General features: G+C 39.2%; 1 protein-coding gene across 4 annotated transcripts in view; it reads right to left on the reverse strand.

Moving 5' to 3' along the window:
• The window catches only part of B4GALT6 (beta-1,4-galactosyltransferase 6), a 53,540-nt gene that overhangs the window by 16,974 nt on the left and 10,185 nt on the right, over nucleotides 1-26,381 (reverse strand). For 2 of the 4 annotated variants that reach the window (XM_016195925.2, XM_016195927.2), the window contains exons 2-3: nucleotides 17,144-17,260; nucleotides 9,556-9,669 (exon numbers count right to left, since the gene is read on the reverse strand). The exons of 1 other annotated variant lie outside the window; for it this stretch is intronic. In XM_016195925.2, the coding sequence (XP_016051411.1) occupies nucleotides 9,556-9,669; nucleotides 17,144-17,260 (231 nt within the window). The remainder of the gene's footprint in view (nucleotides 1-9,555; nucleotides 9,670-17,143; nucleotides 17,261-26,381) is intronic. One more of the 4 variants, XM_016195926.2, reaches the window with a different exon arrangement.

Consider the following 26,381-nt stretch of genomic DNA (forward strand, 5'->3'; position numbering starts at 1 on the left):
AAACACTAATGGGGGGGGGGTATTGTCTTAAGGTGAAGATCCTGTTCACAGGAAGGGGAGGGAAAGAGCATATTATAGAATGTGGCCAGGAAGAGGCACTGAGCAGATGACATGGTTTCCAAACTGGCCCCAGTAGAATCTCTCAAGATGAGCCTGTGGTCAGGAGAGTGAGGGCTTGGGGTACCTCCTGTATCCCCTTTACATGTGGGGCTTCCCCTTTAGATTTCACCCCAGAAAGCATTCCAGTGTTTAAAGCCAGGAGAGAATACAGCCTTCTTTATTGTAAGAAGTGAGCAATCAGCCAGGCCAGCCCCTTTATTGCAACCTGCTAAGATGTCAAGGGCAACTGAAGTGCAAGGATCCAGAGCTCCACAGACAACTCCCAGCCTTCACTCCACCTGTGCTAAATCTGAGGCTTTCCAGTGAGAACATGTGTACTCTTTCTGCAATTAGAGATTAAAAGGTCAAAAATAAATATACTGGCTGAAATCCATACCCAGGAGGGTAATCTATCAGCACATAAATGTAAACAATGTAATTTATCAAATTCTCACTATTTGGAAGGTGGTACTAGAGATAGAAAGGAAAGAGCAAGAGAACTGGGAGCCCAAAGAAAGGAGGGCTGTCAGTTAACTAGCAGGTAAAATGGGAAAACGAAGGTATCTAAAGCCTAATTCTGGAAACTTGGGTTCATCCTCAGGGTTTCAAATGTACACAGTCCAAAGATCTGAAACAGTGTCAGAAAAAACCTGAATTTCCTCTAGAAATATCCCTTTGGGTGAATTCCTCTCCAAAGTTGTAAAACAATTTTTATGATAAGATGTCACCCTTCTCTCCCCCTCCCTCTGGGCTGCCGTCTAAGTTCAGCTCTGAGACTGACCAGTTACACCAATCATCTTGCCCCTAGCCCCCTACTTCCCCCTTTGGAGCCAAATGGGAGCCAAACTGCCCATTTCCAATGCTTTACTCAGGCTTCTCTACTTATGAAATTTTATAACCTCTGCTCATACAAATGATTTCCTACTTAACCATTCTTGAAGTAACCAAATCTGAGTATTCTAAACATAAATAGAGCAGTTTTAAGTCACACAGCCCCAGTGACAAGCACAACAGCTCGAGAATGAATGAATGAATGGATGAATGAATGAATGAATGAATGAATGAATGGGAGTGGCAAAGCTGGCCATGTCCAGTCCTGTCTTTCTCACTTCTCTCTCTGCTCCTTCCTACCTGCATTTCTACTCCTTGGCTCCACCAGGTGCTAAAAAGCCTTTAAGACATTTGTGCAAAAGGAGTCTCATGGGTTGATGACCTAAAATAACAGCCTCCTGTACAGCACAAGTTCTTGACTGATAATCTTGGCCACAATACAGTTTTTAACACCTGTTTTCCTCCTGCTTACTGTTCTCTCTTGCTGTATACTCTGAATGACTAACTGTAACCTCTATTTAGTAGTCTTTGCTTTCTGTCCCAGTTTTGCCTTGTAATCCACCCAATAAACCTTTGGTCCACCCCTAAAGGCCTCATACCTCCGTCAGATGCTTCCAAATTGTCTTTCTAGTCCCTGACTTCATAAACTGACAACCTCCTTTAAAGTCAGAATCCACAACCACTACAACTATACCTTCTCAACTCTGAGACACTTTCATTCATGGTTTAGCATTCTGAAACAGGGACAGACCTACTCTGATGTGTGCATTTAATGTACTGCCTCTTTCTTGTGCCCCAAAAGCCAAAGATGCATCTTGTGAAGAAAATATGGTATATCATATACTCCTCCTGCCTTTTCAAATGTGTTTTCTGAAACCATTCAATTGCCAAGAAATTTCCATATACTCTATCTCAATGTTTTTTCTAGAATACCATCCCCCACTGCTGATCTTAAGTGAACCAGTGTGTTCTTCCTTTCAAATTATGCTAAGTCTCACTTTCCTATGTCTATAATCTTGAAGCCAGACATAAAGGAAAGTATTCTGCAAACTCAAACCTACACCTTACAAAAAGTCACTTACTTCCTTCTTTCATAAATTTACCTCCCTTTAAGTTCATGACTCTTAGCCATACCACCTTCAATATCCAGCCACATTCACTGACAGGTGCTGGCCCCACCCTGTACATCATCCTGTGCACCCAGCTCTGTATGCACAAGCTGAGAGCATCGATGCCACTTAGAACTGATGGGCAGTGTCAGAGCTGAAAGCCTGTAAGCTCTGGCTTAAAGTTCTCTCTGCTATATCCCCATTTTCCTGTCTATCCAGTCTCCTAATAGAGTAGTTCGCTAATTTTGGTGGTGTGGCTGAGAATCACCAGGCATGCCAGTTTAGAATGAAGGTTACTGGCCCCATTCTCAACGCTCCTGAGTCAGTAGAAGCCCACAGGTCAGATTTGTGGCCACCCAGCTTTATCTGAACACATTTCAGCTGTTTAAACTGCCCACCATTGAGTCCTGCCTCCCAGAGGAGGAAGCTAGAACCCACTCTCCCAACCTGTGCAGTGGACAGGAGCAGTCCCATGACCACATACACTGCAGGAGACTCTGAAGTAGAAGTAAACAATGTGAGGTGATGGGCGCTCTGCAAAACTATCTTTCCATAGAAGTGGTAGCAGAAGCTTCAGGCTTTAGGAGTGGCACCTCTGGTCTCCAGACCTGAGCACTGCTGCTGGTAGGAGCTGCGATCTCTGCCAAGCGGCGGCAGGAGATTCTTAGGAGAGTGGTCTAGGCCTTGTTTTGGCTGTTCAACCTCTGAAACTACTTCTGTGGCCACCCAGGGTTTCTGAGGGCTGCCTAATATCATTTCACAATTCCCTCTCCTCCTAAACTGAAGCAAGTTTTATTCCATGGTTTGTTATCAAGAAATCTGACTTGAGCTGTGGATCTGGGATTTTGCTTAGAGATCTCTGTTTTCAACCAGCATCCCAGCTGATTCTGGTACAGACCATCCCTGGACTACACTTAGAGAAACACAGCCCCACACACTTCACCCAATTGTAGTGCCTTGCAATGGACTGAAAGTGCCCAAAAATCTGTACGCTGAACTCCTAACCCCCAATGTGATGGTATTAGCAGGTGGGGCCTCAGGGAAGTATGTGAGTCTTGAGGGCATAGCCCTCATAAATGGGATTAGTGCCCTTATTAAGGAGATCTGAGAGAGATCTTTGCCCCTTCCACCATGTGAGGACGCAGTGAAAGGAAGACCATCTATGAATGAGGAAGAGGGCCTTCATCAGATGCTAAATCCGCTGGCACCTAAGCAATCCAGTCTATAGCAGTTTTGTTTTTAGCAACCCAGACGACTAAGACACACCTATACACCCTCACACACACTCCTGTTTCCTCCCCACTCCTGACCTGCCACGCCTGGCCCACAATTTTCCACATTTGAATTCTCCACCCAAAAATATACCACTGAAGAAAATCACGTAAGTACATAGATTAATCCCATAATTTAGGTGACAGTATCTAATATGTTGCCTTGAACATAGTAAGCTTTCAACAAAAACACTTGTCACATTATTTGTGCATTCTGAGCCCACAGGGGTGGCGGAGGCGCCCTCTTGGCTAGTCATCTTTTAATTCATGATTAGTTGACTCCACTTCTCATTCCCTACAACTTTTAAATATTTTCTCCTTCCTTTCAAGAGGCATGGTCCTTCTTGGTCACCCCCTCTTTGTACATGGCCTCATACTTTTTTAGAAACATAAAAGCAGCAGGCATGAACCTGCTCAATTTTCTCCACCTCATCTCCAAATAAATATACTCTTGCCTCAGAATAGATGGTGTTCCTACTACTTTTCAAAGCTTATTCTTCAACCTGAGCATATTTCTGTTTCCTGTCACTTTCTCCAGATGTACTGGAGATGTGGCTCCATGGATATTTCCCTTATGTCCCCTCTTAATCCCATGTCTTGTCTCTCCATAGTTTCTTTCCATAATGCCTAATACTCAAGCCCATCTCTTCCTAAATTGGTCTTCCCGTAATCCCACCTCTTCCAGATTCCCTACCCCCATTCTCCTTCCTTTTCCCACCAAACTCTTTTTGTAACCAATTAGTTTTTACATACATCGGAGTCACTTCTCAGGACAGTGTATTTTGCTTCTTACCTCACCACTGCACTGAGATTGTGCTAGCTGTGGTCCCCATTAATTTTCTACATGCCAAATTCAACGGCTTTTCAGTCGCTCATTCTACCTGCTTTCTTTGAGATAAATGACAAGATGGAACACTGTCTCCTTGGAATGTTTTCCTCATTGGCTTCTGGGACAATGTTCTCTGATTCTCTTATCTCTCTGACTGATGTCCCCCAGGGAACAACTCTTAGCCTTCTTCCTGTCTCACTTCCTCTTATTTCCAGCCCAGACCTCTCTGATGAAACTCAGAGCTCAAGTTAACTCTCTTGAGCTTTAAACAAAACAGGCCCAACACTGAACTCATCAACTTCCTCGTTCTCCAAATGTGACACTTATCCTGCATTCCTTGTTTCAGTTCATGGCCACCAAGCCAGAAACCTGGAAATGAACCCTGATCCCTCAGCTGGTCACCACATCTGGCCAAGAGCACACTTACAGCGTCTCTTTAGTGCCTCCTCCTCTCTCCAATGCCACCGCCTTGGCATATGCCCTTAGCACTCCTCTTGGCCCCCTATCATAAGTTCCTCATGGGTCTTCCAGGTTCCAGTATTTTCCCACTTGCATCCATTTTTCAACTTTTCATAAGAAGTACCACCTTTCTCAAGTATCATCCTAATCTCATCATTCGTCCACCTAAAGCAAATGAATGTTACATTCTCTAAAGCAGTGTTTTTGTTTGTTTATTATTTTTTCCCCTGGACCTTTGAAAGTTCTGCACCTTCACCTTAGCAAGTTGAAGGCAAGACCGTAACTCAACCCGTTGCATACACACTTGGGGGCTCCGCTCCCTTTGAAGCCCATCCCATGGATGCCTAGGGATTCATGGAACCCACGAAGCCCTCAGACTCCTTCGTTCTTTACACAAGGCCCTCGCCTTATTTCCCACACATCCCACCACACACCCACCACCGTCACAGGGGACCACTCTCCATTCCTGGAACACAGCCTCATGTGCTCTGACACTGTTCCCCTGGCCCACTTCCAGTGGCCTCTCTCTATGAAATGCTCTCTATCTCCCTTTCCTCACATAATAATCCTTTGGTAGCAGTCAGCACACTGCTTTTCTCTGAGTACATTCTCTGTCCTAGCTGGTGCACACGAGGTCACATTTAGCTTTATTTCTCCTTCTGTACCTATGAACAGCAGAGCCTGTTGCGTGTACAGCGGCTGTTCAACAATTGCTTGTTTAAAGTGGCTCGCATCTCTCCTGTCTACAATAACTATATACACGATGGTTTGTTACGTTAACTATTATTTGAGCTTTCCTGAAGTTGATCTAACCTTTTCCCTCTTTGCCCATTTTCATTTGAATTGTTTAAACTCATCTCAAAAAGTCCTTGTAGCTTTTGTTATGTTGAAAAGGCTAGCAACTATAGAAGTTTAATCCATAAAAGGATTAATCCATAAAAGGAGCTATTCCACAAACAGTAAGGACAGAAAATAAAAGCCACTGCAAATGTATTCCACTGGAATAGGAATTAAAAGATAGGAAAACTGCAGGTAAGTCGATCTTCATTTTAATGCAAAGTGCACAACTGACATTTTCCATCTCTGCCTCACCCAGAAAAAGCAAAACATCCATGCTAAGCATTCACTGCCTGTTAGCTCTAAATAAAGTGAAATTTCTATTTCACTTTGTGAGCACAGAGTTTCACATAAATTTAATAAAACAAAAAGTGTATTTGCCATCTAGAGAATCTATAAGTACTAACAGTAACAAAAAAGTATTCACTCAGATTGTATAAATAATCACATTAAAATAGATTGTATGGTGTAACTGACTGAACATAAAATATTGCTGATCTCCGTGAAGTCAATTTTATCTGAATTCCTATTGGAAATTTCAGATTTTATCTTTATGCTAATCCAGTGCTAGTGGTCTCATTGCTACACTAGAGAAAAATAAAAAAGAAGTTACAGTTAGATCATCAAACACACCAGTTTTAAGCCTTAACTTCACTTATGGTGATTGTAAGAAAATGAAGTATCATTCACGCTTGAATGGTTTTCATCTAAGTAGATCTCATTCTTACGAAGAACTTCCTTTAACTATTATCTGGGGAGATGCTGCATTCATTTATCTTGTGTGACATTATAATAAGATTTTACACTCAGGAATTTTATTATGCTGGATCTATTGTCGATGGGAAATAACCTTGTTAATTAAAAAAAAATTAAGGATGCAGAGTTAACTATAAAACTCTAACTCTACACATTTCTCCTAGGTTTCTCAGGCCCTTGATCACTGAACAGCCCAATTATATCATTTAAAGAAGTGAGGAGAAGGAAAGGGAATATCAAATTAACTTCTGTTAGGCTTCAAGCACTGTGCTTCAATTTATCCTTGCAACACTGAAGTTGATATTGTAATCAAAGATTTTACACATAGGTAAACTGAGGCTCCACTTCACAAAGATTCACACGACTAGTGAAGGGGTTCTCCTGGATGGCTCATGCAAGGCTCTCTTAGCAGAAGCCTCATTATGTTGTGCCCATGGCCCCTTTCTAAGGAGTTATCGGTCCATGGCCATATTTTCTACCAAATAACCCCATCACTCTGGCCACAGCTAACTGAACAAGTGATTGGTGCTGAACTCAAAGCTGGCTGCCCATGAGGAGGCCACCTGTGAAAAGGCAGCTGGCCAAACAAGTGTGACCCTCTGGTAGAGGAATGCAAGACTGAGAAAAGCAGAGAAAAGGCGCAGTAGCATCAAGAACATTCAGTGAAAAGGCAGTAAGGAGGAGCCAGGACACAATCTCTCAAGCACCGTAACAGAGGTACTTACAAGTTATGGGCCTGGAGGAGAGGGGTGCTACTAGGAAGGTCTGGCAGGCAGGTGCTTCTAAAGAGAGTTTAATTAGTACTCACAAAGCACTAATTAAGAAAATGGCAACTAAACAAAAAATGGAAAGATCTTCTAAAAACTATAAGCCCTTGAGTATCCAAATTATGAAAGTGAAATTATTGTAATCAATATTTCAACAGAACATTACTCAGTGGTTTCACTTCTGCACAGAAACACATTAATTTTTAGAAAACTAAGGCTGCAATAACAAAGTAAGGAGACAGTAAGATTAGAATCAACTGAGGATTTTTTTTTTTTTTAAATAGAAATACCCAGGCCCCATATCAGATCAATAAAGTCAGAAACTTAGGGGTCAGGCCCAAGAATTATAAAAGCTCCCCAGGCTATGTGCAACCAGAAATGAGATCCACTCACTACTCTAGATCAGTGGGTCTCAAAATGTGGCCCACGGATCACTAGTATCAGGGTCAGCTAGGAACCAGTTAGAAATTAAATCTCCACAACGGCTCAATCTGAAACTGACGGTAGGGCTCAGCAGTCTGTGTTTTATAGGACCACCTAGGTGATTGTGACACATGCCAAAGTTTGAGAACCACAGTCTTAGATGATATTAAAAGACAAATCTTTCTTTTTATTGTAAATACATATATAATATCTATGAACTACAAATTGAAAAGAATCCTACAAATAGGGCAGGCAAAGGCTAATTTCTTCAGTAAAGAAAACTCAGGTAAAGACACACAGAAACACACTTAGATACTGAGGAACATTAGAACACAATGATAAATAAGTAATTCAAAAAGATGTTTATATTTTAATTATATAAAAATCAAGATATAAACTTAAATGTATAAAGTATATTTAAAGTGGAGGGAATAAAAAGGGAAAAAAATGCCAAAATAATAGCCATGTGGCTTATGAGTGATTATGTTTTTTTAATAGTGATAATGTGTTATCTTTATAATTTTGAAAATATATATGCTTAAAATACAGTATCTTGATCCCTATCTCATACTATACACAAAAGTTAAAAATGAAATTGTAAAATTATTAGAAGGAAATAAAGGAGAGCATTTTCATGGCATTGGGATACAGAAAGCTTTCTTAACACAAAAAAAGCAAAAACCTTAAAGTGATTGATACACTTGAAAGCATCATAATTTTAAACTGCTGTAAAATAAACTTCATAAACAAAATTTTAAAAAACCCAGGGCCTGTGAAAGATATTACAACATATATAGCAGACAACAGGTCACTCCCAGAACATATATAAAAAACTCCCATTGATCAATACAAAAGTCTCATTAACCAATAAGGGAATGATAAAATATGTGACTGGGAGAAAATTCAAAATCACTCATAAACACATGACAAGTTACTTGAGCTGACCAGTTTTGAGGAAAGTAAAAGTTGAAACAATGAGATGTAATTTTTATCTATCATATTAGCAAAAATTTAGAAGTCCATCAATATCAAAGTGGGACCGGCCAGCATGGCTCAGTGGTTGAGCATCAACCCATGAACCAAGAGGTCACCGGTTCAATTCCCAGTCAGGGCACATGCCTGGGTTGTGGGCTCAGTCCCCAGTAGGGGGCGTGCCAGAGGCAGCTGATCAATGTTTCTCTCTATCCCTCTCCCTTCCTCTCTCTCTAAAATTAATAAAAACATATTTCAAAAAATAAATCAAAGTGGTACTTTCATGCTTTGGTGCTGGGGATGTTAATTGGTACAGCTGCTTTGGCACACAACCAAGCCAGGCTACCCAGCAATCTCACTTCTGGATATGAACCTTCAAGCATATACAACACACATGTGCACACAGAAATATGCACTCTGTTGTTCCTTACAGCATTGCTTTGTGAGAGCAAAAGCTGGAAACAACCTAAATTTTCAAGCTAAAAGGTAAATGAAATCTGGTACATTTATTCAAAGACATACTATACAATAGTTAAGGAAAATAAGAGAGATCTACATGGATCCACATGGATAGTTCTCAAAAATCGTTAAAAAAAGCAACTGACAGAATGAAATGTAATTTAAGATCATTTATATAAATTCTTAAAAACCTTTGAAACATTTTAATTTTCTATCAGCCATCTATCTTTATAAAAAGTCATTTTAGCCCTGGCTGGTGTGGCTCAGTTGGTTGGAGGTCATTCCATAAGCCAAAAAGGAGGGGGTTCGATTCCAGGTCAGGGCACGGACTAGGTTGCAGGTTCGATCACAGGTTGGTGGCACATACGGGAAGCAACCCGTAGATGTTTCTCTCACACAGTGATTTTTCTCTCTTTCTCTCTCCCTTCCTCTCTCTCTAAAACCAACAAACATATCCTTGGGTGAGGAGTTTAAAAAAGTAATTTTAAAATAAGCTGTAAGAATACACATCAAACCCACAATAGAGGTTACTTCTGGGTAAGGGATAAGCTTTTTCTTTCTCTTTTCAATCCCCCTCCCTCTCCAAAAAAATCCTTGGGGGGAAAAAAAAATCAAATATGCTACACAGTGTGAGCATTAGCACCCATAATAATGATCTGAGCCTGGTGTGCTCAAATCATGTGATTTTTATTACTTTATTATAATACAAGCAAACAGTTAAGTCAAAATTAGATGACACTTACGCATGTAAGGCAGTTTTTCTGGGCAGGGGAGGTATGGTGAATATGTGAAGTTTTCCGGAAGATATGTTGTTGTTTGAACAAGATAATCACTTGAATTATTGCCTTCAGGATAATCTTGGAGAGAGAGAAAAAAGTTAAAACCAAAAAAATTGCCTTTTGCTTTGCTTCTAGTATGAAATATGTCCCTGTTACTGTGAGAAGATCTGCAATACACAATCTACACAAATACTTACAAGGAATTACCTATAAAGGATTAGCAAAAAGCAAAATGCAGTTGCCATGGCTACTCTCCCATTTATCATTTACTGCTGCCAGAATGGACCTCTCAGCAAGATTTCCCAAGGGAACCCTAGAACAAGTCCAGAGAGCAGCCTGGCCTCACCCGTGCACACACACACAGCAGGCCCATTTGCAACCACATGAGAACACCTGCTCCCATTCCTCCCCTGGCTGACCCAGATCAAAAGGACATATGACAGTACACCAGGGACTCAGGGAATCCTCTCCACTACAACAGCAGGGTGTTCAGGACGACCACACAGACACAGCACTGCTGCTAGCATCCACAGAACACAGGGGTGGGTGGAATGCTTTCTCACCACCCCACACTTAGGAATCTGAAATTTACCCGCTCGACTTATTTCTGTAACACAGCTCATTTTAAATCTTTAAATTAGTCGTTTCCAACCCGTGGGCTGCACTCCCTGGGGAGCCTGGGAACTGTTATTACATTAGGTCCATTATCTTTAGTTTCAGCCAGCTATAAAGCATAGAGGGAACTGGTTTAGATCCCCGAAGTCAAATGCTGAGTTCAAATCCTTGCTCCCTTAAATCTGTTGATGCTAGTTCTGTGACCCAACATACGGTCTATCCTTGAGAATATGTGCCCTGGAGAAGAGTGTATAATTGATGTTCTGGGATGAAAGGCTCTGTAAATGTCAAGGATGTCCATTTGGTCTAGCATATCATTTAAGGCCGACATTTCTTTATTGATTTTGTTTGGTTGATCTGTCTAGAGCTGTCAATGGAGCATTAAGGTCCTCAACTATGACTGTGTTTTTATCTTTTTCTCCCTTTAGTTCTGTGAGTAGATGCTTTATATATTTCAGTGCTCCCTGGTTGGATGCATATATATTAAGAAGTGTTTTTCTTGGGGGGGGAGGTGGCTTTTCACTTTATTTATTTTTGTTCAAAATATTACAGATGTCCCTTTTTCTCCCCAGTGACCTATTCCACCCCGCCCCACCCCCCTCTCCAGTCCCTCTCACCATGTTTTCTTGATGGAGTGCCCCCTTTATCATTATAAAGTGTTCATCTTTGTCTCTTATTATCTTTGTTGTCTTGACATCTATTTTGTCAGATATAAGTATGGCTACACCTGCTTTTCAGCGGATATAATTTGCTTGGAGAATCATTTTGTGGAAGGTGAAGGGGATCTTAACATATGGTGATGGGAGAAGATATGACTTTGGGTGGTGGGCATGCAGAGCAAAATACAGATCTTGTAACATAGAAACCCACACCTGAAACCCATGTTCATATCAACCATTGTCATCCTAATAAATTTAATATAAAGTGTTAAAAAAAAACAAAAACAAATCCTTGCTCCCAACACACACTAACCTTGTGGTCCAGGGTAAAATAATGTGGTTTCTCCTGTGTGCCCACCTCATGCAGTCATTTTCAGATTCCAATAAGATAAATATATCAAGTGCTAGAGCAATCCCTGGCCCATATACATATTCAATAACTGTAGCTGTGAGCAACTGGTTTAGAGATGAGCACCTGACCCAATCTGGGACAGTCAGAGCCTTAGGAGTTTTGTACGTGGAGCCAAAGAGATCACATTTCAGTCCCTTTCTGGAACAAAGGGTCTGCCTCCAGTTCCCTGCTATGTGAGAGGAAGTCGGTCTAAGAGGATGAGGCTAACATGCAGTGGGTAAAAGATGAGAGGTGGAAACAGCCCATGAAACTACTCTCTGACTCCTGGACCCACAGAAAATGAAGCTCTAGCAGACACTTCTGGAAAACGTGGAGAAGCTCTTTCAATCTTTAGTGATCTGCTCTGATGAGAGTAAGAGTCCTATCCAAACTGGCCTCCATGAAAAGAGATAGGAAAGAGAACAGGCACTTGACTTAAAAGAGAGGCCTGTCTGTCAGTGACCAGCAAGCGGAAAAGCCTGAAGGTCAAAATCATATACCTTGTTGAATGGTATACAAGCCAACCCCTCACTGTGGAAAAATGGTCGATTCCTGGAAACTAAGTATGAAGTACATATGTGAAAAGAGTCAAAGAAAACTAAACGCCTCTCTGTATACCTTTGCCTAACATAAATATTCATTTATCATCAAAATGGAATCACCAGGGATGCAGCCTGGGAGCCAGGATGGCACTCAGAGCAAAGAGACTCTGCCCACCTCCAGGTCCACTTGCTGGAAGGGGCCCTGCAGAGGCTGCTAAGCAGAGGTTTGTGGGGATCCGGTACCGAGGAAGAGACAGAAGCTGGAGCAGAAGGTCCATTTTAAAGGACTGCACGGAAATCTGTTAGGAACTTGGCGGGGCATCAGTAACTGTGTTGCCAGAAAACCTCAACATGACAAATAGGGACTGATGATGGTACAATAGGCTAAGGCCTATTCCACCAGGAATGGGAAGCCCCAATGAGAACATCTTCCCAGACGCTTTTCTCTGGAGAAGCCCTGGAAAACATCTGAGGAAAATCTTCCAAGCCAAAGGTGAGGGGGATTCAGGGGACAGTAACTGTTTTGTGTGCCCAGGGACAGACTAAAACCACAGAAACCCCTCTAGTAGCCCATAATCCCTGTGTCTCACCCATAGATAACTGAAAAATTTAAAGATGCTAAACATAAATAAGTATACAGAAGTCCAATAATGTTCTGATTCTTTCCTTAAGGTGCCTTTAAAAATATATCTAGACAGATACCAAATTTAAAGTTATATTCCAAAAATAATGCTCTCATTTTCTAGGGACTTTTGCTATGCTAGCTCATGCGTCTGCTACACACTACGCATCTGCAGGAGCCAAAAACAGAAGATAAATCAGGCTGTCCTTGGGAGTCCACTGCCTTTATGTGTTCCAAAGACTCATTTTCTTACCATCCTGAGGCAGATAACTATCACCATTCTCGTACAATCCTTAGCGTCATTAGTTAACTTTCAGCAAGAATATTTTCTTACTCTGCATAACTGATTCTCATCATTAATGCGTGGGACCCCTTCTCTTAGCTACATACTACGATTCTGCAAATCCACATCCAAGTCACAGAAAAAGTAAGCTCTCTAGACACTGCTGCAAAACAAACTGTTAACTCTAGCTCCCCCTGGACAGTCTGTTCGCAACAGGAGAGCCAGAGGATTATCTCACTTTTTATTTTAGTTGAGAGAATGACTGAATCTTTCACAAAATAACCCATGCATCACTTTTATCAGTTTTTAAAGAACGACGTTTAAAAAAAACCTTAAAGACATGCAATGTCAGTTTATGCACGTCCTTTAAATACAAAGTTTTGGAGCTAAAAGTGTTTTTCTTGGCCACATTATAAGTTATCATCGGATCTCAACTCATTGCCAGGCTTATAGAAGTATCTCTGTGCTCCTTGAGCACTGAGTCCAGTGGCAAGTATGTCATTCCAGTGTGTTACGTATCCCCTGACTAGTACCCACTAGTCTGAATATCTTTTTTGAAATTAGATTGCCTCTAATTTAAAATATCTAATAAAATACCTATAACATAGTAGAAACTTACTGCAAATGAACACTTCACAACTGATAACAGGGCCAACAACAATTTAAGGTTTGGGGGATTGGCTGTAATAAACCCACAAAATCATTATTCCTACAAAACAGTTAGGTCCATCAGGCATAACCACTGCTTTCAAAATCAGGAGCAGTTTTAAGACGGTATGCATGATAAATGCATCTGAGACTATCCACCACAACTGCTCTAACGAGTAGACATTATTTCATCTAATGAATGGATGAACACACAGTGACTCCTGTGCCCTCTGCCTCCTTCCTCCCTTCCCGAGCCACACCCAGAGGAAGGGGAAAGACAGGATGAAAACTGCTGCACAGGTCCCCTCCCCAGCTCTCACTGGGAAAAGAACAGGACCCAAGGAGACCTCTCACAGACCTTGTTTTTCCTGCAAAAGGGCAGATGAAACCGGTAATAGAAACTCAATAAGAGTTCTAATCTGTTTACCACTAGCTCGTCACGTCAGCCCGGCAGTGTCTCAGGGCCTCAGGACACGCATCCATTACATAAGGAAGCGCGCCGGGTTCTTTCTAACAAACCTACCAGCTCTGACATTGCATGACCCTTATTATCTGCTCTGGTAATCATTCACTGAGTACATCTTGTTTTCTTTCTTCTTTTTTTTTCTTTAATTTATCTTTATTGTTGAAAGTATTGCAGATGTCCTCTTCGTCATTCGACTGACTCCACAGCTACAAGGCCAGGCACCATTTGATTATGAGAGTATGTGATTTCTTTACAAACATATTTTACATATAATCTATTTACATTTGATGCTTCAGAAAGTCAGGTACAGGGTTAAAAACGCCTCTTTGAAATCAAATGTACTTATAAATAACACAACTTACTTACCATTAAATGTTAATTTTTATTTTTTATAAGATATTTCCATTAACATATAACATTGTGTTACTTTAAGGTGTACAACATAATGATTTGATATTTGTCTATGTTGCAAAATGATTACCACAAGTTTAGTTACTGTCACCTGACATAGTTACAAATTTTTATCTGGTGATGAGAACTTTTAAGATCTAATGTCTAAGTATCACATTTTAAATGAGCCAAACATGTTAATCAATTCTCCCCTGGAATTCAGTTACCTCTCTGTACATCTTACTGGCAATTATCTCCTCTTTGGCAGATAGTATTTGTATAATATTTGAGTACAGTTTATCGCCAATAAGGGAACCACATTAAAAGTTTTCAAAGGTTCCTACAGAAATAAACAACTGCATTACAAATATGTTCCCATCTCTCCCAGGAGCCTCATATAGAGAGAGGATGTTTGGGTTAAAGTTGTATTCCCAATACGTAGGTTAGCATGCAAACTATACTAACTGCCCACCATAAATGAAAATGGCAGAGCCTCACAGCAGCCTACTCAAGCTCCCCTTTCCCTTCCTCCCCAGGTAACAGAGCCCCAGTTCCATTCAGAGCACCAGTGAGGCAGCTCAAAGGCTGTGTTCGCAGCGCCCTCACGACTAAGTTGTGGCCAGTGAGATGCGAGCAAATACCGCGGGGGCTTTCCGGGACGGCCCCTTAAAAGGGGCACTCTATTTCTTCTTTTTCTCTTCCCTCATCCTCTCTTCCTTCTTACTGACCCAGGTACCAACACAAAGACGGGAGCCCTGGCAGCCACCGCGGACTGCGAAGCTCCACAACAAAGCAGAAGGTGGCAGCCCTGTGAAGCCTTTCCCCACAGAGCCCGCGGTGCCCGACCGCCCAGCTTCTTTCACTTAAGGACATCATCCTCACGTGTTCAAAGCGTCCCAGTGGGGTCTCTTACAACCAAATCCAATTCCTAAGTGATACAGCAGCTGGCTGTCCCTGAGAACAGTTTATCGCCAATAAGGGGACCACATGAGAAGTTTTCAACGGTTCATAAAAGTAAGCGAAATCTGCCCTGGCCAGTGTGGCTCAGTTGGTTGGAGTGTTGTCCTGTCCTGTAGACTGAAAGGACTAAGGTTTGATTTCTGGCTGGGAGGCAAATGATCAATGTTTCTCTTTCTCCCTTCCCCTCTCTCTAAAAATCAATCAACATGTCCTTTGGCAAGGATTAAAAAAAAACACACACCAGTAAGCAAAATTTAATTAAGGTGTGCATTGGCTACGGGGTCTTTATGGAAACTACGGCTTGGTGAGGAGATGAGAGGATTTCCTTTTTCTTTTTTTTCTTTCCACTTTTAGGGGTTTGAGGAAAAGTTCCTCTTGCCCAAGCAATCGGTTCTCCTAATTATGCTTAACATTCACACATATAACTAACTCATACCCCAGGAAAAGAACTTGATTATACCCAGATTTTCAGTATTCATTTGTACAAGTTCATTCATCTAAAGATGCTTAATATCTCTGTTAATGAACACCTTCACAATCAACTTTTTCAACCAGAATAAGTGCTAAAGAAGCTTTTAAAATGTATAAACTTCTCCTAAAGTTGGCCTACTACTCAGAAGACCAATTAATGAAGGCCAGTTAATGAGTTTCACTGTACTAATAAAATACCAACTACAGTGAGACAGTCTTTGTAACAGAAATTAAAGAGAAAACAACTAAGAGTGTTTTGATTTGTGGTGATCATAACACAGATTTGGCAAATGACTAGAATGGATTTTATAGAAGCATGTGTGAAATTAAGAATCTATATGTTACAGTCTTGAAGTTTTAGAAGGGTCTAAAACTATTACCCTAAAAAACTATTACCTTAAAAACTATTACTCTAAAACATAAAAGAATTTACCTTTTGTGTTTAGGAAAAAAGTCTGTGGTTGGTAGATAGGAATGTCCCAGTTGAGTAGTATGTATGTATACTGTTTACAGTGACACAATGAACTGCTGACACAAATTAAATCTTTAACTTTGTTTAAAGGTGCAACAACTGACAATCAGCCATCAAACCCTCTAAAGAACACCTCACAATTCTCGGGAGACAATGTGGAAACAGCGCTGTAGAGGAGCATAAGCATTCTCCCACAATAGTTAAACCCATTTACATCAATTTCACCACCATTAATTTGGCCTGCTGCTTAAATTTTAACTTTATGTGGTTCTAATGAACATTCTTCCAGAAAATATTTTTAAAAGACAAGAGCAGCTACTGATTTCCAATTTTGTATAATTTCTCCTTTATCCCCTAAGGAGTCCATAAAATTATTAAGAACCACCTATACTTAAAAATAAGGATTGCCCAGCTGGTGTGGCTCAGTTGGTTGAGGGTCATCACTTGCACCAAGAGGTCACCAGTTCTATTCCTGGTCAGCACACATGCCTGGGTTTCGGGCTTAATCCCCAGTAGGGGGCGTGAAGGAAACAGCAGATCGATGTTTCTCTCTCTCTCTCCCTTCCTCTAAAATCAATAAAAACATATTTTTTTAAAAAAACAGTGTAAGTATTTTCTAGTTGGAAAAGCATTTTAGGAATTAGAATGAGCATAAAGAAAGGGGGCAGAATAGCTACCATGAATAAACTGTTCTTTGTGTAGTTCATTTCTCTTAAATAGAATTGAAAAAATACAAGCTGCTTTTTTATTTTGTTTATGTTTGCAAGAATTCACTTTAGTATCTTTGTATAAAAACCCTCATCACCTTCACAGAGGCATGAGGCCATACCTTTATAGATCCTAGAATAGAATACTTAACAGTCCTAACCCGGGCAGTAAAAGAATTTTCCTGTACACTTAGTAGGAGATACCCCCACCTTTATCAGGGAGTCACCTGGAGGCAAAACCAAAGCTTGAGAGATCTGGTTCCTGCTTTGGAACTACAAGGATAAGCAGCAGAAGCAGAGCAAGCTGAAGCAGGAAGCAATCTTACCTGTACCATTGAGTGTAGTGTTTTTATTTGTGTAAAGCCTGATCATATGTCCTATTGTTTTCACATTTTCTCTCAACATTATTCCTCGAGCTTGTACCATAAAGAGGTATGTGTTGGCTACAAAAGGAAAAGAGAGAGAGAATATCATGACTCAGGAGGCTTTCTTGTTAAATTTAACAAAATATTCAGAGTTGGGGAACTGCCCAATAAAGCCACACTGACTTCATTAGCACGTCCGAAGAGAAAGTAGAAATATAAAATAACTATTTCTCATTATCGAAAACTTACCCAAACACTGCTTTTTAAAAATAAAAATGAAAAAAAAATTAATGTAGTGATATCCATCAAACAGACTAAGACCAAATGAACAACCTGAAATATCATAATGAATTCTGTTATCCATAAATGACTTTCTACTATAAAACATACTTAGAAATTTCAGAGGCATTTTATTACAAATATGCTATCATATAGTTTAAAAATGTACTTTCTCCAATTCTATGTGATTTCCTTCAAACCAAAAACCCCACAAAAGCAAGGACTCCCATCTAATTCTAAATGTATCGTAAATCACTGCAATATCTCGTGTGGATATGGAGTTTGCAAATTCTCAACGTGCTGGGGCAGGATTACCTAGGATCAATATCTACTTTGATCATTTCTCTCTACAGTTAATTACTTGAGCTTTTTTGCACTCCCTCTGAATCGCGTATCTATCCACCAGGATTGTAAAAGCAAGACAAAATCAAAATCAATGTGCATCTCAAAGTTGGTCAATTTAATTCTTTGTGGTAAGCGCTTTAAAAATAGGCCCCTAATTTCTTCCTTTGGGAGAAACTAGTAAACTGGCAAAGATTATAAAAAAATCCCTGCCTTTTGAGATGCCACGTCTCCTTAGAGAGGCACAGGACTAAAGTCAAGAGATCCTTTCCCTCCCGGTGCTGATTCTGCTGGCACAGTGCACAACTTTAGACAGCTTACAGGATCTGTTTCTTCATCTCAAAAAGGCAATATTGCCCTAGATGTTCTCTGAAGCCCCTTCTACTCTAAATGATGCAAGCATAAAGCCCAAACATCATAAATTCCAATCAGATAAGAGAAGGAGGCTCATTATCAAGGAAAAACCAAGAAAGTACAAGGCTCAGCTAATGACCCTTTCAATTTTAAGATAAGCTGCCTCTGAACACAGCCACAACACTCTCGAAAGAATGAATGCCAAATGGAAAAAACGGAAAATGCCAACTCAGTTTCTGGGCCCTGTTCTACTTCCTCAAGATAGTAGAGACAGATGAGCTAAATGTATTGTTTACTCCCTCCTTTCCCATTTTTTATATAAACCTGAACCTGCTCAAAGTACAAATGGGCAGAGAGCAAATGAAACTAGTATAGAAACAGAGTAAAATAATACTTTTCCTTTCACCTTCGATTCATAAAAGAGAAACAGGAATCCAGACTTCGCATAAGCTTTACCTCAATCATTTTTAAGAGCATGTCTACGATCCTCTCTAGAAAGCAGTCCTATAATTAGATTTGACTTGTTTAGGCTTGAATTTATTATACTGGGTTACAAACACCACATGTTTTGATTATGTTTTTGCTCTTGAGTGGACTTTAAAAAGAAAAAGAAAAAAAAGACAAAGTGAAAACCAAAGACAGAAAAAAGGGCCACCAAAAATGTGGAAAATGTTTAATAAAAGCCAAACTAACCTTAGCCACTCTACCTAAACCAAGATCTCAAGTTCAACTGAAATGATGCAGGGGAAAAAAAACACATCAAACAGATGACTAACACCAATTGGTTTACAACACCTTGGATCATTTAATCCTAAGGTATACGCGAAACTTACCAGTGTTAACAAGGATAAGATATCCTTCTTACAATATCTGTTCTGCACCGAACTGTAAAAAGACCAGTCATAGAGTAGCAGAACTGAGCCAAGCGGTAAGCCATGGCCAATAATGTTACCCAGACTTCAGAAAGCAGTACTGGCCTACTCAATGATATCCTAGGTAAGAACTTATGTGCATTATTGTGTGTCCTGGAAACAGAATTTTTAAAAACTATATAGCTTTTACTTTTAATTAACATACCTAGTTGCATAAAGAAAATTGTTTGACATCTTGAAACCAAGTCAAATTGAAGTAGCAAAGGAAAGATCTGGGATAGAAAATAGTCAAATTTTCCTAAAAACTTTCAAAATACCAGGTAACAAAACTGTTTAAAAAAAAAAATCACTGATGGCACCTGGGACAAAGGTGAAACATTTACCCAAAGAATATAGTTACTATTCATTAGATCAGTGTGAGAAAAAATAAAGATAACAACCTCTCCAAATGGAAAATCTATTTATTTTAAATCATGTACAGCTAATTGAGTTACATTCCTTAGGTTAATGGTCCTCATGGGTTTAATCCCTAAAAATCAAAACCCATTAAGAAATGAAGCTGTGGTTAAACAGAGAGTCCTGCTAACAGGGAGGAAGCGATGTGTCAAAGTGCTGCTAGTCACACTAAGCCAGCAGGAAAATGTTTAAATCATCTGATTTCCAAACATCATAAAACGAAGTTAATCCACACTCAAATAACCATATGCCTAATTACCCTTAATATAAAATGTAATGTCTGATTGGCAAGCCAATAAGTTGGAGGAAATCTTTGTCTAAAATTTCTATTCCAACTTACAAGAAACTACATCTCAAAAACAAATCAACAAATCTTTCTCAGCCTTGTCCTTCGGTCTCAACACAACCACAAATACACTAAAAACTACTCTTGCTTAATTAAAACCATGCTGTGTTCTCTAATTTAGTTCATTTGCTATTTGCCTTTGCATGGTGAGACAGAAATTTAACTTGTTTACCATTCTGCTTTCCAGGGGAAGAAAAACTATGACAACTTAAAAAAAACACACACACACTTCAAAAATCAACAGTTTACAACAGCTTCTAGGCGTCCTACCCTGGGTCTGTATGGAAAGAGATTATGAACTTGTCTCACTCTCAATTTAACTAAGGAACGCACTGGCTAGTACCGTCTCCCTATCCCTTTCCACATCCAGCTTTGTTCAGTGAAAGTACTCAAGCCAAGAATATGCCCGTCTACAGTGACCTGGAGGGGCTTCCTGAGCTCTGAGGGACTCACACACAGTGACCCTCTAAGCCCGATGTCCACGTTCCTAGCCACTAGGACACACAGCCGCAGGTCCCTTAACAAGAAGTCAGTCACGTCAAGATCTGATTTTGAGGGAGGCTGTTCGTGTTGGTCAGGTATTTGGGCATGCAGTTATAAAATTTAAAGTGTAGGACTGGAGCTAAGAAAGAGGCGCTAGAAATAGAATTTGGGGAGACACTCGTATAAAAGTAAAAGCGGGAACTATGGTGGTGAGTTACCACAGGAAAAATTATCGAGAAAGGAGGTAAGAAGGTGAAGTTCAGATGTGGATGTGGAGACAAACCACAATAAATTAGTCTGAAGATGAACACAGTGAAGAAGGAAGGGTTTGATTCCAGGTCAAGGCACACATCTGGATTGCGGGTTCGACCCCTGGTGGGAGTGAGGGAGGCAACTGAGCAGTGTTTCTCTGTTTCTCTCTCTCTCTCTCTCTCCCTCTCTTTCATCAATGAGATCATCCTGGATTATCTGGGTGGGCCCTAAATCCAGAGACAAGTGCTCAGACAAGAAAAAGGCAGAGGGAGACTTTACACACACACAGGCACGGGAGAAAGCAATGAGGCGATGGAGGAAGAAACTGGAGTGATGTGGCCTAGGAAGCCAAGAAACGCCAACAGGCACCTTGAAACTGGAGGGAGGGAAGGATTCTTTTCTAGAGCCTTCAGAACTGTGAGATGATAAATTTGTTGTTTTAAGCCACTCAGTGTGTGGAGATGTGTGGCAGCCCTAAGAAACGAACAGCACTCCAGGATATAGTCACAACTTTCCCCAGTATAAGATCAAAAAAGTGACATAGGTACAATTAAAAAATCAGGATTCAAGCAAAGGTCTGAGTGACTCTGGGGGCCAGCAAGTTGGAAGAAGAAATGGGTGAAAGTCATAAAGGAGAGGGAGGGACAAAGGAAAAGAAAACTCTTCAATGTAAACAGTTACAAGGGAAGTGACAATGGGAGGGATAAACCAGATGTCCACTAATGCAAGGAGGAAGTCAGGGGGGCCCTTAAAGTTACAAGAGAGAAAACGGTTTCCCATATTATCTACAGAACACATAAGGAAATAAACAATAGGGGAAAATGCAAAATACCACTTACCTACGCCCCTTGTTGTTAACTACAGCTATGCAAATCAGGTATCTCTGAATTTCTAAGAACTCACAATAATCTTTTAAATATCTAGTTCAGAAGCTTAAAGGTTTTCTTCTTACCACATCTAGCCCCTTTTCAACAAATTTCCAGAAATTACTCATCCAAGTTCATAAAGCTAGATATATTTTCTCCAATAATAATGTTATAAACCCCAGGATTAAATCAGACTATACAGGAAATACCGCTCTTGGGTTAAGCCATTAAATATTATTCAAAAACATGATTTTAAATAATTTTTATTTGGACATTATTTCAAAGTTTTTAATGGGACAAAAATAAAATAGTACAAAGAAAAAAATAATAATAAATAAATAACTTCTAGGCTGTGCCAGGCTACAAAACAAACAATTCACTTTATGTCCAAGTACTATTTAAACAGTATCTTACTATGGTAATAATAATTCAGTCAGGTATGGGCTCAAGGAAATACGCAGTGCAAATAATTACCAACCTACAATCTCCTCCTCCTCATCTTTAGAGCAAGCCATGGGCTGACCAGTGAAAAGAGAATGAAAGAATTCTGTGTTCACCATCCCATTTGATCAAGCAATCACATACAGTACATACGTAGGTCAGAACTTAGCCAGCAGCTCAAGCTTTGATGATGTAGACACTAAAAATTAACAAGATATTCTTTACAACAGGTGTTTTGCCAATTGCACTCTGCAGCTTAACAGTTTTAAGTTATTTCTAGAGATTATTTGTGTTTGAGTACAGATCAAGGTGAAATATTTTTAAATAAAATTTGAGCCTGGCTGGGCGGCTCATTTGGTTGGAGCATTGTCTCATGCACCAAAAGGTTTCAGGTTCAATTCCTGGTCAAGGCGCATAACAAGGTTACGGGGTCGATCCCCAGTCAGGGCACATGTGGGAGAGGGAAGCAACTAATGGATATTTCTCTCTCACATCGATGTTTCTCTCTCTCTACCCCCACCCCCCCGCCTCTCTAAAATCAATGAAATATGTGCTCGGGTGAGAATTTTTTTAAAAAATTGACTTTTCCAACGATCTTATTAAGGAAGTTCAGGGTAAAGATGTATTTATTCAACAGTACTTACTGAATGCCTACCATTTGCCAAGCAGTACCAGAAACTAAGGAGCCATGGGAGTGCCTCTATATATATCAAAACCCTGAAGAGGCATAAACCACCTAAAACATTGGAAATACTTTTGCAACAACCAGATCATCAGTTCAAGATAGTTTAAACTTAGCTGGTAATGAAAACAATAGATTCTGAACATAGAAATATGAAAACACCAATACAAGATAGCTATCAGCACTGTCATTTATTAATTCACTGTTATTTACTTAAAATAAATGCTTAGCTTCTTTAAAGAATGAGAGGAGCCCAAAGAGTTAAGAATTATAAACCAATACATTGGAGAACAGCAGAATCAGAAGGAAATGAGGGAATCAGGGAAGGAAGAATGCAGACAATTAAATAGAGTTTTAGAATCAAATCAGTAGGGAAATTTACTTAATGAAATTACAGAGTAAAAGATGAAACTATAAATAAAACCCCCAGAAACACTACATAATTATGGAAAATTTATGATTTCAGAGTACATAAGATGAATGTGAAATGAATCTCAATCCACTTACAAATTCTATCAGGAGGAAAAAATATAAGTGAGACCAATCTGAACTCTATGTTTTATAATCATCCCCAACTTCCTTGTGTTTTCACAATTAACATACCTTTCACAATTACTTATTCACGAAAGGAAAATTACTGTAAAATAAGCAGGAGAGAAAAGAACAATGCATGGGAAATGAATTTCAAAGATTTCCAAAGCTAAAGAGTATTTTCAAATCAATAAACAAGGCACCTTATAATTCTCTACCATAGGTCTCTTGAGTTAAATGTAAATAAAGTCCAGTTTTCCCTTCTCTGAGTCAAACAAGAAATTGCCCTATAATTAGAAGTCTTAACTTCTGAGTGATTAACTTAATTATCAAGAAGGTAATATATATAACATGGCTTCAGTAAAGTCATATTAGCACTAACAAGCCTCAAATATTAGAAAAGATAATATTTAAATCAAGATATCATGTTAAACAAACTTCATATAACTACTTAACTGTAAAGATATTATCAAAAGCCTTTTCTAGCCAAATACTGATTAAAAATTTATTTGTTCTGTTTTTAAAGTATAATTGGCCTACAACATATTAGTTTCAGATGTACAACATGATTTGACATTTGTATACATTGCAAAACGATCGCCATACATCTGTCACCATACAAAGTTACAATTTCTTGTGATAAAAATGTTTAAGCTTTACTTTCTTAGCAAATTTCAGTTTTTCAATACAGTATTATTGATTCCAGTCACCATGCTGTACATTACATCCCCATGACTTTTCATTTTATAACTGAAGTTTTATCTCTTGATCCCCTTCACCCACTTCACTTACCCCCCAAACCCTCTCCTGCCTCTGGCAACCACCAATTTGTTATCTGTATCTATATAAGTAAAATCATACAGTGTTTGTCTTTCTATGCCTGACTTACTTCACTTAGCATACCTTTGTTGTTACAAATGGTAAGATTTCATTCTTCTTTATGGCTAAGTAGTATTCCATTGGACATATGTACCACCTCTTCTTTATCCAGTCATCTATCAACGGGCACTTAGGTTGCTTCCCTATCTTGGCTACTGTAAGTAATGCTGTAATGAACATAGGGGTGCATATATTTTCTGAATTAGGTTTTTCATTTTCTTTGGGTAAATACCCAGAAATAGAACTGCTGAATCATCTGAAAGTTCTGTTTTTAATTTTTGAGGAACCTCCATACTGTTTTCCATAGTGTCTGCACCAGTTTACACTCTGACCAACCATGCACTAGGGTTCCTGTTTCTTCACATTCTTACCAACACTTGTTCTCTCTTCTTTTTGATAACTGCCATTCTGACAGGTGTGAGGTGGTATCTCATTGTGGTTTTCACTCACATTCCTGATGATTAGCGATGTTGAGCATTTTTTCATATACCTGTTGGCCCTAATTTGCCGTCTTTGTAAAGATGTCTGTTCAGATCCTCGGCCCATTTTTAAATCAAATTGTTTGGGGGTTTTTGGTTATCAAGTTGTAAAGTTCTTTATGTTTTAGATATTAACCCCTTATCAGATGTATGATTTACAAATATCTTCTCCCATTCAGTAGCTTGCCTTTCCATTTTGCTGATAATGTCCTTTGCTATGCAGAAGCCTTTCAGTTTGATGTAGTTCCATTTGTTTCTTTTTGCTTTTGTTGCTCTTGCCTTTGAAGTCAGTTCCATAAACACATAGCTAAGGCAGATGTCAAGGAGCTCACGGCCTGTGTTTCCTTCTAGGACTTTTATGGTTTCAGGTCTTACACTCAAGTCTTTAATCCACTTTCAATTAATTTTGTGTATGGTGTAAGATAGTGATCCAGTTTCACTTTTTGCATGTGACTATCCAGTTTTCCCATCACCATTTATTAAAGAAACTATCTTTTCCCCATTGTATATTCTTGCCTCCTTTGTTGTAAGTTAATTGATCACATATGCCTGGGCTTATTTCTGGGCTCCCTATTCTACTGATCTGTGTGTCTGTTTTTAGGCCAATACCATACTGCTTGGATTACTATAGCTTTGTAACAGAGTTTGAAATCCAGGAGCATGATGGCTCCAGCTTTGCTCTTCTTTCTCAAGATTGCTTTGGCTGTTCGCAGAGTCCAGGCAAATTTTAGGATTGTTTGTTCTATTTCTATGAAAAATGCCATTGGAATTTTGATAGGGATTTCACTGAATTTGTAGATTGCCTTGGGTAATAACATTTTAACAGTATTAATTTTTCCATCCATGAGCACAAAATCTCTTTCCATTTATTTGGGTCGTCTTTAATATCTTTCAGCAGTGTCATAGTTTTCAGTGTACACAGGTCTTTCACCTCCTTGGTTAAATTTATTCCTAGATATTTTATTCTTTTTGATACAACTGTGATTCAGATTGTTTTCTTACTTTCTCCTTCTGATGGTTCATTATTAACATAAAAATGCAACATATCTTTGCATACTGATTTTGCACCCTGCAACTTTACTGAATTTGTTTATTAATTCTAGCAGTTTTTTGGTAGAGTCTTTACGGTTTTCTATATATAAATCCATAAATAGTGACAATTTTACATCTTCTTTTCCAATTTGGATACTTTTTATTTCTTTTTCCTGCCTAACTGCTCTGGCTAAGACTTCTAATACTATGTTGAATAAAAGTAGAGAGTGAGTATCCTTGACTTTTATTTTAAAGGAAAAGCTTTCAGCTTTCCACTGTTGAGTATGATGTTAGCTGTCAGGTTGTCATATACAGCCTTTATTATGCTGAGGTATATTCAGTCTATACTCACTTTGTTGAGAGGTTTTATCATAAATGGATGTTGAATTGTATCAAATGCTTTTTCTGCATCTATTGAAATAATCATATGATTTTATTCTTTATATTGGTAATGTGGTATATCACATTGATTTGAGATGTTAAACCATCCTTGGAATAAATCTCCCTTGATCATGGTGTATGAACCTTTTAATGTATTGTTCAATTTGGTTTGCTAATATTTTCCTGAGGGTTTTTATATCTATGTTCTTCGGTAATATTGGCCTGTAATTTTCTTTTTTGTCTGGTGTCCTTGTCTGGTTTTGGTATAATATTGGCCTAGTAAAATGAGTTTCGAAGTGTTCCCTTCCCTTCAACCATTCGGAAGATTTTGTGAAGGATAAGTATTAGTCTTTGAATATTTGGTAGAATTCACCAATGAAGCTATCTCGTCTTAGACTTTTGTTTTGGGGGAATTTTTTTATTACTGATTCAATCTCATTACTACTATTAACAAGGCTGTTCAGATTTTCTATTTCTTCCTGATTCAAACTTGGAAGATTATATGTTTCTAAGAATTTACCCAT

Source organism: Miniopterus natalensis, chromosome 7, assembly GCF_054644295.1.
Source record: "Miniopterus natalensis isolate mMinNat1 chromosome 7, mMinNat1.hap1, whole genome shotgun sequence".
Lineage (NCBI taxonomy): Eukaryota > Metazoa > Chordata > Mammalia > Chiroptera > Miniopteridae > Miniopterus > Miniopterus natalensis.